The sequence below is a fragment of the Clarias gariepinus genome, chromosome 27 (assembly GCF_024256425.1).
Source record: "Clarias gariepinus isolate MV-2021 ecotype Netherlands chromosome 27, CGAR_prim_01v2, whole genome shotgun sequence".
Classification (NCBI taxonomy): Eukaryota; Metazoa; Chordata; class Actinopteri; order Siluriformes; family Clariidae; genus Clarias; species Clarias gariepinus.
Genome location: NC_071126.1, coordinates 1,551,034 through 1,562,500, shown reverse-complemented (window position 1 = coordinate 1,562,500; position 11,467 = coordinate 1,551,034). Strand labels below are relative to the sequence as shown.

The 11,467-nt window shown below is 37.0% G+C and overlaps 1 protein-coding gene across 2 annotated transcripts in view; it reads left to right on the top strand.

The window, feature by feature from the left end:
* The window catches only part of pde4dip (phosphodiesterase 4D interacting protein), a 71,160-nt gene that overhangs the window by 20,143 nt on the left and 39,550 nt on the right, over positions 1-11,467 (top strand). The window contains exons 4-8 of one of the 2 annotated variants that reach the window (XM_053489323.1): positions 5,634-5,747; positions 6,927-7,003; positions 9,232-9,352; positions 10,898-11,040; positions 11,139-11,295. In XM_053489323.1, coding sequence (XP_053345298.1) covers positions 5,634-5,747; positions 6,927-7,003; positions 9,232-9,352; positions 10,898-11,040; positions 11,139-11,295 — 612 coding nt within the window. Of the gene's footprint in view, positions 1-5,633; positions 5,748-6,926; positions 7,004-9,231; positions 9,353-10,068; positions 10,718-10,897; positions 11,041-11,138; positions 11,296-11,467 lie in introns of those variants that run through there. The other variant, XM_053489324.1, reaches the window with a different exon arrangement.

Here is an 11,467-nt window from a genome sequence, read left to right as displayed (position 1 = left end):
AAAGAAATGGGTCTAGTGGAGGGAAGTGAGACAACAGGAAAGAGAAAAACAATAGTATTTGGAAATAATTGTGTAATTAATCTCACTGTTGTCACGGCCAGGAGGAAAAAAAAGTTCTTTCAATTAGTGGAGAAAATATTTCAGTCTTATGTTTCCTGTAATGAGTGATTTTATACCGTGACTGAATTCCAAGCCATGCATTAAGTGTTTTTATTATCATTTCACTACACGTGTACCCTTTGATGATGCTTTGTGGATTGGACGTGTCTGTCCGGCCCCTCGAGTACTCCTTGGGCTCCATTTGCACTGGGTGTTCTGATCTGTGGGATCGGACCCAACAGGCTGGCCTTTGGTTACAACAGGCATGGGTGAGCCTTGGGTGCCCATGATCCTGCCACCAGTTTACTGGTATATGATCGATAATCAATGTTACTTAATTCACATGTCAGTAGTTTTAATGTTATGTGTATATACTGTACACATTGGACCGAACCACTCTATGCATAACAATGCACTTCCGAAATAAACAAAGTGAAAATACACGACAAGGCATGACAAGTAAACATGAACAAGACAAGACGTGGGAAACAGAGTTATATCACGTCAGCAGCAATGATCCCAAACTTCTTCTACTGAGAACCACAAGCTGTGGCTGCTCCGCCTTATTGTCACATCTTCACCACCGATTTTACGCCTGGAAACATCACTGCGTGTGTTTTACGTGAACACGTGTGCCAGGCCCTACAAGCCATTTTAAATGCAAAAACTGCAAAACTGACATAAACACAGAAGTCATCTCCAAACAAGACTGCTTTACTAGAAACTGTAAAACTGTTATAGCTTCTGGATTTGGTTTGAGACTGAACATGATGGATTATGCATGTATTTTTTTAAATAAATTAAACCTCCTGATACCCTAGGATGGAGGGTCAAAATATTAGCTCTAATTTGACTTTTAATACTTTAAGCACAAAGATAATCACTGTTTAATGTGACTTTGAGTGAATGAATATATCTGATCTTAAGAAGAGGCCTTTTTTTAAGGAGAACAATAGGTGATTGTCTCTTGCGTTTAATTCGGAATGCTCTCTCTGGTCCCTAAAAGCTATTCAGAGGCATAATTGTCTGCTTTCTGGTCTTTTAAACAATAACCTTCTGAATTTGTCAAAGAATTTTCCGACATCTGGTTAGAGCTTAAGAGAGCTCAGTCCATCAGTTGAGTTCAAAAGGGAGAGAACATTTGTGCGTATTTCTAGCTCCGGAGAGGTGGAAATGCTCGTTTATCGTAATATATGTTTATTCTGAAACTTCATTGATTCTTAATAATATAAATGAGTGTAGGAAGCTTATATTATTAGAAAGTGTAAGTGTATTTAATGTTATTTAATATCATTTTTTATTTTGTTTTATTTGTCACATCCTAAAAGTGAGTACGATTCTACAACAACAATGTAATAATTCCAGTGAATTATGGTTTGAAGTAAAACATAGTGAAAGCATATTTTATAAAACTTAAAAATCTTTTTAATTTTTGTGAAAAGAATGGTTTCTGTAACTACCAACTACCAAGATGAAACAGGTTTACAAGCGTGTAATGCAAAAATGTCATCTAAGCAAGAGGAAATATCTTCAGTTACAGGCAAATAAATTTAATAATAATAATAATAATAATAATAATATACTAAAAATAATTTCAAAACATTTTTTACACTTTAAATTTTTATATTCTATTTATATTTAAAAAACATAGAAGAAAAGAAGAAAGTTTTTTTAAAGTTGTTTCTAGACAATTTCAAATATAAAAATTTTAATTGTATGTTTATAGAAGTTTTCTGCATTTTTGTTTATTGTTTTTTAAATGACATTTAAAAAGATAGATGATAATGAGAATAAGAATACGTCTAATTTTTCCTGACTAATCCTGCCCTCTGCGTTATGACCGGCTCATGAAGAGTTCAGTATTAGTTTAGCACAATCTACACATAGATACACAGATACACACACATGGAAAATCTCACAATCTCATTATTATTCAATTCAATTCAATTTTATTTGTATAGCGTATTATTGTATTATTATCTAAACACAATTTTTTTCACACATACACACTTCCATAAATTTTCTTTTCTTTTTATGAAGCTGCTTTGAGCACCTGAATAATGAGCATTGTTAAAAGCTCTATATAAATAAAATTGAATTGAATTGAAATACTATTGTTATTAGTAAAATTACTAAATACAAATTACTAATACTAAACATACACATTACCTCCACATGACATACATACTGTACATTACATACATACTACATTACATTTATACGTTAATTAAAAACATTACTAATACTAATATTATTATTATTACTATTCTTGTATCTAACACATACTTTCCCTGGTAAAACTATTGTTATAAATTATTTGTATTTATAATAAACAACAATAATAATAATAGTTATTATTATTATTAGTAGTAGTAGTAGTAGTGGTAGTAATAGTAGTGTTAGTATTTGTATTATTGCAATATTATATTGCAATAATAATTATAAAAATAATAATAATGATGATGGAGATGATGATGATGATGATATTTATTATTATTATTTTTATTATTGCAATATAATACTGCAATAACTCATAAGTCAAGCTAACATCATACAATAAAATGATATTAATTATTTTAAATTTTTATAAAAAAAATATTTTACGTACGTCAATTATACAATTGAATTACAGTGTCTGTGTCAGTCTAAAACATGAATCATTTTAAGTTATTTAAAAATTAGACTGGTATTACGAGGAATATTTTTTATGATAATAGCTTGTCTAGTGATTGAAGAATGACCTGGAAATATATGAGATAAGATTAAGACAATTTGTTTTCTTCCACACAATGTGATCCCATGTCCATTAAAAAGGTTTGTGTCATCTTTTTAGAAATAATAATAATAATAATAATAATAATAATAATAACATTTCCAATAGCACAAGATTGACTGTATTCAAGATGTCTTGCTAAAATGGCTTTTTATTTTGGGGGTACAGATTTACAAACATGTACCTGCTGATATATATGATATAATCCAAAATATAGAACAGGTTTTTGAGTATCTATTATCTGGGAGTTAAAAATAAAAACATGTACTCATGATAATAAGCAAATCATTTAAAAATGTGTATTTCGTAATTATTCTTCCCAGTGAGACTCATGGTGGTGGCAGTTTGTATGAAATATTTAATTTTTTAATAAAAAAAAAAAAAATTGAAGTACATGATGGATGTGCTCTTTTGTTTGTTTGTTTGTTATTAATATATAATTTTTTTCCGATGTACATGCAGGTGTCATAAGCTGTCTGTCTTTAATCACAATGTGATTTCCACCACTATAGCAAAAAAGAAATAGATCTTTCAAAAGCTGAAGTTCTCCACCTGATCACAGCCTAAATCAAGCATGGCAGACCACTCCTTTAACGAACAGAGGTCTTTTTATTCACTTAGAATTTGATTAAAGCCAGAGATACAACTTTTAAAGACATGCACATGCACATACAGTATAAAGAACAAAAATGCTTTACTTCATCTGTTAACCGAGATATGACAGATAAAAGAGGATATCTTTGACTTATAATTCACTCTGCTACTTAAGAAAGACATCATTAAGGTCGTGTTTCTGGTTTATTTGACCATTTGGAAAGGCTACAAGCTTAGAAACCTGTTGTTACCGCAGTGGACGTGGCTTCGGGCTGTTTTGGCAACGCTTCTAAAGTGTTGCTGTTGACTTGCGAGTTATTAGGTGCTGACAGCGGATTCATATCAGTGCTATTCTACACGTAAGTGAGTTTTTGATTCACATAAAGCAGTTTCCAAGACATGTCCTCCAATGTCTTGATAAATGGGTTAGTTGCTTTAGTTGTTCACGAGAGGCTGTCATTGATGTAAAGGGAGCGATCCCAGATCAGAATTCCACAGTGACAGCTGAAACGAGACGCTTTGCAAAAAATAACCCAGCGTCCTGTCTGACAGGGCCTGCTCTGTAAACACTCCAGACTTTTTAATATCATGCTGCCCCCTTAGGGCCAAATATTATAGCACAAAACTAACTTATTAACTAAATAAATAAACAAACAGACTTAGTGTGCAGTCCAAAATTCAGAGACCACATTAAAAATCATACTGTAATTACAAATCGTTCATTGTTCAATATTTTGCACTATTTCTAGGTTTCTGGGTTCAATCGTCAGGTAAATCTTTGATATTGACCTTGTTTCTTGTTTTAGATTATACGTGAGTCTCCTCTCTTCTGCTGAAGCATGAGATCAGGATTTGGTCTAACGTGTATCTTCAGGTTTAACACAAACTTGCAGATGCAAGGATCTCAGTTCCACTCACTTGATTTCTCAGATCCTTACACACTTGCCCATTTTTCCAGCATCCAAAACATCGAGTTCGAGAACTGACTGTTTCAAATTTATTGACTAAATGGTGTATCAATTAAGTGGAGTCTCATATTGACAGGTCCCACAGTAAAGAGATAACCACGATTATTTACTTCAAAGGTCTTTAAGTTTAGTGACAGGGCTCAGGGTTCAGTTCAGGAAGGCAAGGGTTCAAACCCCAGCCACTGGATTCAGTGCAGATCCCAAGCCCAGATAAAATAGGAGGCATCTGGCATAAAGCAAATCCCATATTGTGTTCGATTAGATAGTGCATTAATGAGAGTAGCAGAAAGACCTACAACCAGACTGGGCCATTATAAATTTTGCTGCTCTGCACACTGACTGTAAAGTTTGTCACTTGAAGTATAAGTATTTAAAATTGTATTAGTATTTCGTATTTTGCACATATTGCTCTTTTCTTTCCCCCCAGAAGTAACTGTATATTAAACGCAGCAAAACCTTGAAAAAATACCAACTCAGTTACAGATGCTCAGAGGGACAGCAGAATCTTCATATGAGTCCCATATCATATGTACAGTAATTACTCACTATCACATAAAGCTGAAAATTCTCCTTCTCATATTTAAACCGCTCAGAAAGCTCGGTGCCGTTGAGAGAACACACACACACACACACGCACACACACACACACACCCTGGAGAGAGTGTGGGCCCCCCATCCAGTTGTCTCCTGTGTGATTAGGTTGGTTTAATAACAGGATCAGCTAACACCAGTTGTGTGTGTGTGTGTGTGTGTGTGTGTGTGTGTGTGTGTGTGTGTGTGTGCATGTGTGTGTGTGTTCTCTCAACGGCACTTCTCCTGCCTAGCAGAGATTCCTGAAGATGTTAAAAAAAGTAACACACACTGCTCACATCCCCCCCACCACCTACCCACACACACCCACACACACACACACACCCCACATGCATCAATATTTTCTGAGCAGGACGTCGCTCTGGCTCATTTACGTTGTTCTTGACAACGGTTGACTACAGTTCATTTAATTTTTTTCATTTTAGTCCGTTTTTTAAATTGGATAAATTAGAACCGTTCCTTTTTTTTGATTATGTGTGCATGTGTGTGATAGATTTTAATAATTCTTTAATCGACCCCCTGAGCCAGCATGCTGCAGGGATGAGGGGTCTGAGGACCCCGCAGGGAAACACAGAATGACGTTTAACGGCTTTCGCACCATCTCACAGCACCTGAACGACCTGAAGAAGGAGAACTTCAGCCTGAAGCTGCGCATCTACTTTTTGGAGGAGAGGATCCAGGGGAGGTGCGAGGACAGCAGCAGCGAGGACGTTCACAGGAAGGTCAGTGGAGCCGAATGAAACGAACGGGACAGGAAGCGGGGCAAAGTGGACCTGGTGTATTAATAATAACAACTCCTGCTGGAGTTAGGGGGAATGTCTGGGGCTTTTGAAAACTGACAAAACCCTCGAATAGCGATGGAATGCGGGCGTTACTGCGCTGCACGGTGCACTGTGTTATTGTTTAATCTTACTGAGAGCCAAGTGTGAACAAAATGTGAAAGGAGTCACGTAGTCAGAACTGTAGAACCGATACTAACACCAGCACTGAGTCACTTCATTCACAGCGCGCACACACACACACACGCACATGCACACAAAGTGCACACATATCCTGCATACACACTTATACATAGTGCATACACTCTGTCCACACACTTCCACACAGAGCACACACTATGCATGCACATTTACACACAGTGCATAAACACAAACACACAAAGTGCACACACTCTGCATACAAACTCAGCATACACACTCTCCATATATACACCATGCAAACACTCTGCATACACACTTACTGTACCTGTGCACACACATCCTGCATACACTCATATGTACAGTACTTAACACAAGGTGTCCACACTCTGCTTACACACTTACATCCAATCTTGTAAACAATTTATTCAGAAATGCATTTAATTGCAGTAAGACATCTTTAATCTCAGTCTCATGAATATAATATTTTGGTGTAAGATCAGCTCCTGCTTAACCTTCTCCAACTGACCTGCTTTGTTTAAAATGTATAAAGGCACACGCTGACCTACATGTGCTAAATCAGAGCTAGCAACATGAGCGTTATTTTGGCTTACAGCTGTAATGTTGAACTTGGAGAAAGGTTTAGAGGATCAGTAGACACATGTGAAGGGGGTGAGCAGGTGGCTACTGTCCGTCTATCTATTTTTGTCCCAACGTACACCCAGGAGACTGTACAGCGTGTACAGGGCTACAGTGAGCAGTAGCTAGGTATAAACATTGATTAAAAAAAAAAAAATTATTTCTGCTTTTCTGTTTAATCGGAAAATTGATTATCTGCATGTTGGAAATAAACATAATTGCTTGCAACTGCATTTCATTAGATAGTTTAGTTTGGTGAAATAAAATTGCCCAAAGAGTGTTCAGGCATGGCATAAAGGTTGCCAGGTGTGTTCACAACCCTTTTTTTTTTTTTTTGCTTTGCAGAACATTGAGCTGAAAGTGGAAGTGGAAAGCTTGAAGCAGGAGCTCCTGGAGAGACAGCAGCAGCTTGACAAAGCGCTGTAAGATAATTATATTTATACAGTTATACAGGATTTATTTTTTACATTCAGGAACAATATTGAATTATTTTTTTTTAAACTATGAAATAACACACATGGAATTGGGTAATTAAATAACAAAAACATTAACAGCAGTCCATTGTTAATATTAAGACATTGTTAAGTGCATTTGCAAAACACATCAAGCACCATGATGAAACTGGCTCTCATGAAGACCGTCCAAAGAAACCAAGACCAAAACTTACAGCAGAGGAGAAATTCATTCAGAGTTACCAGCCTCGGAGATCACCAAATAATATCATCTTAAATTAAAGCCTTTATAAAGGTTTTATTAAAGCTTCACAAAGCATAAGTAGTAGACACATCTCAATATCGACTGTTCAAAGGAGGTTAGTACATGTTTTGGATGCCTTCAGTAGATAAAAATCAGGAAAGACAGTGGAATTGGACCTTTTAAGTGGTAGTGTATAGTACTAGCACACTTCCTGCAGTACGGTACAACAAAAAAATAAAACAAGTAGAAAGTGTTGATGACTTTTCAATAACAGCATGACTCAAATCAAGCCAGCAACAGTGCATGAAAGTTCACTTTATATTCCTGTGCTCCTGCCAATATACTGATATAATATAATGTTATGAGAGTTAAAACTCTCTTTATTTCTCTATAAAATCCCCTGCTACAATAATGCACACGGTAGATCAAATGATCAGACTGCCTGCTTCCCACCTGAAACGCTGGCCTCCCAGGAACTCCTTTAATGGCTCAAACATATGGAAAGGTTTTGGAGCGAGGTCAGGACTGTACTGAATGGGAGACGTGACAATAACACCCAGCCAACCTGCAAGAGGTGATGTGGAACAGTTCCCACCTACAGATGCATCTTTTCTGCAAGTTGGTAACAAGTTATCTGTCGACTTTCTAGGGTCAGGCGTTCTATTTGTGGCCTCCAGGGCAGCCTTAACCTGGACTCACGGACGTATGGTCTTCTTTAACCGTGGCTAAGATTCATGTGATCGCATTTGAAGACTTTCTGAAAATGCTAATCGGGTTTACGGCTTCATTCACCAGAAATGTCTGTCATTGTTTAACTTCGACTCTCTTCATCTATATGAATGAATGAGCTAATAAATATGAATGCAATACATTTATTTATTAATGATAATGCTTTTTGTACTACTTAAAATATTCCTGCAGTTATAAATGAGTGATGTAGCCTGATCAGTATTGTTATGAACTGGGTGGCATTAGGCTGATGTTGTTGCTGAGCTTTATGGGCAGGCATAGACGCAGAGGGTGTAATTAACATAAAGAGTCTTTTTTATTAACAAAACATAAATAATAAAGAACATAAACAAACAAAGAAACTTAAGATAAAGAGTTCTTTAAGAGTGTCTATAGACCCTTGAGTCTACTGTACCTAGACTGTACAAAGTAATAAGCAAAGACACAAAAATGAGGAAAACCCCATTGAAACAGCAAACTGTAATTCGGTAGAGAAACTAGCAGCTCATCTCAGATCGCAGGATTCTGTACCTCTCTTCAAGTGCATTTCTGCTTCACACAGACATTTCAGTCACAACATTGCTAATAATCTGATACATAAAGGCCACGGAATAACTTCCAGACTTTTATCAGAGCAGTGAAGTGGAAGTGTCCGCACAGTTCAACACTCACTATGTGGAGACACACAACAGTATGGAAAACTGACCTTGTCTAGTGTGTACGCACACAGCCCATATGCTCGTGAGTTGGCAGACCGCAAATGATCAGGTTTTTAGGAACTTATTTGCCTTTACAAATAGGTTATAGGCACTTGATCACTTCTTAATACATGTAAACTAAGCTTCAGCTCTGATCTCTTCTTCTCACCTATAGTCCAGGTCAGTTTGCAAAACACTATTTATTCTTTCTTTAAACCAAGACAGACAGACTCAGTCTGTTGGAGCCATGAGGAGTGAAGGCCTCGGCAAGTCATGATCTTATACGCTTATGTTCAGCATGGACGAGAAAAGTTATAGGAGGTCTTAAATGTCTGATTATAAAAGTCAACAATTAGATAATATTGCATTAAACTATTACAAGCCAGGCATACATACTGTAACTGCCAAACTGGCATTTTTCACGTTCATGAGTTTAATGTGTTTTTTCAGAGTTTAATACAAAGCCACACCTTTTTTTCTTCATACAGATGCTTTATAAAAGCTAATATGATTTTTCCTTCTGAAAGTACGACAGAGACTCAGAGTAATCAGAATGGAGCTGATGTGCAGTGTGACTATGTGGAGAAGCAGCAGGAGATCTCACACATACAGGAAGTCCTGGAGAACAAGATCCAGCAGTTGCAGGAGGTATTTACACATGTGTGCACGTGCACAAATTATGACCATTAAGCCTTTACCCATATTTTCCTTTACATCCATATGTAGCCTATAAGGACCCATGGTGGCACAGGTGGCACATACCCTTTAAATGTTCTAGAGAGTTGCTTATTCAGCTTTATCCTTGACTTTAACTCAGAAAGTCTAATCTAATTAGCATCCTGGTGCAGTCATGTGACAGTCTGTGAATTTGTGTATCTATAACATCGTTTTCAAAATTGTGGTGTGCCCAATAATCACAGGTGATGGAACTAGCTCATTTTAAAATTATTTTTTTCATCCCATTGACTATTTTAATGATTTATTAATATTTTATATTTTATATTTTACCTGTTTTGACTGCATTTCTTGAACAAATTGATAAAAACAAAACACACATTAAGAAAATCACTGTGACATGTGTCACATTAGGTTTTAACCCTAAAATTTTCAGGAAAATCTCTTCCAAAATAGCTTCCATTAGTTAGTCTATTAAGTTAGTGTTACAGTGTATTGCAAAAGTATTCATACCCCTTGAACTTTTCCATATTTTGTGACGTTACAACCACAAATGTAATGTATTTTATTGGGATTTTATGTAATAGAGCAACACAAAGTGACATAAAATTGTGAATGGAAGGAAAATGATAAATGGCTTTGAAAATGTTTTACAAATAAAAATCAGATACCCCTAACTAAAATCCAAGTAAAACCAGTTGTCTTCAGAAGTCACCTAATAAAACCCACCTGTGTGTAATTTAATCTCAATATAAATTCAGCATGGTGACGTAGTGGTTAGCGACAGCCTTGCACCTCAAGGGTCTGGGTTTGATTCCCAGCCAGCTTTTATTTGCATGGAGTTTGTATGTTCTCCCCATTTTTGGTGGGTTTCCTCTGGGTGCTCTGGTTTCCTCCCACGGTACACGCCCTGAGGCCGCCTCATGCTCTGTGCCTCTTGAGATAGGCTCCAGGCCCCCCGTGACCCCGTATACACGATTAAGTTGTATGGACGAGGTGACCATGAGAGAGATAAGTATAGCTGTTATGTGAAGCCCCTAGAGGTTTGTCAGAAAACATTAGTGAACAAGCAGCATCATGAAGCCCAAGGAACCCACCAGACAGGTCAGTGAAAAAATTGTGGAGTAGTTTAAAGCAGGATTAGGTTTTTAAACAAATCCCAAGCCTTGAACCTCTCACGGAGTACTGTAAAATCCATCATCTAAAAATGGAAAGAGTATGGAAGCTGCAAACCTACCAAGACATTGCCGTCCACCTAAACTAACAAGTGCATTAATCAGAGAAGCAGCCAAGAAGCCCATGGTAACTCTGGAGGAGCTGCAGAGATCCACAGCTCAGGTGGGAGAATCTGTCTACAGCACAACTGTCTAGTCGTGCACAAATCTGGCCTTTATGGAAGAGTAGCATAAAGAAAGCCATTGTTGAAAGAAAGACATAAAAAGTCATTAAAGACTTTTGTCTTGCATTAAAGTTACAGAAATATTAAAGTATAGACTGGTTTTCTGATCTGGTTGTCAGGAATCCAAACTTGCGCGGAGTGAAGCTGAAAAAATGGCTTCACTGGCTGCATCTGAGTCCCAGCGCTGTGCAGACCTGGAGGACAGGATGATGACGATGGAGGCTAAAGGGACACAGGAGGAAATGCTGGCTGAAAAAGAGAGGTGAGCAAGGAAGGAAGACGTGTAAAGGAAGATCTTCTTGGTTTACTGGCCGCATGTGTAATCTGTAAATCTGTAAATGTGTAAATGTGTGCTCTCAGGAGGATTCAGACATTAACTGGGGCCCTGGCGAGTAAAGGAGAGGAAGTAAGATCTCTGCATGAAGAGAGGAATTCACTGACTCACAAAGCATCTCAGCTGGAGGAAGAACTGCAGGTCTTAAGCAAGTTGCTTCAGCAGAAAGAAAACAGTGTGAAGGTATGCTGAGGAGAGCGTGCTGAGAGGGTACAGTACACCTACAATGCATCATTGGATTATTTAAACATTATTATTATTATTATTATTATTATTGACTCTCGTTTACTGGATGTTTTTTTGTTTTTTACACCACCCTGTGTGTTAGTAATCACAATCACAGTAATCTGGTGAA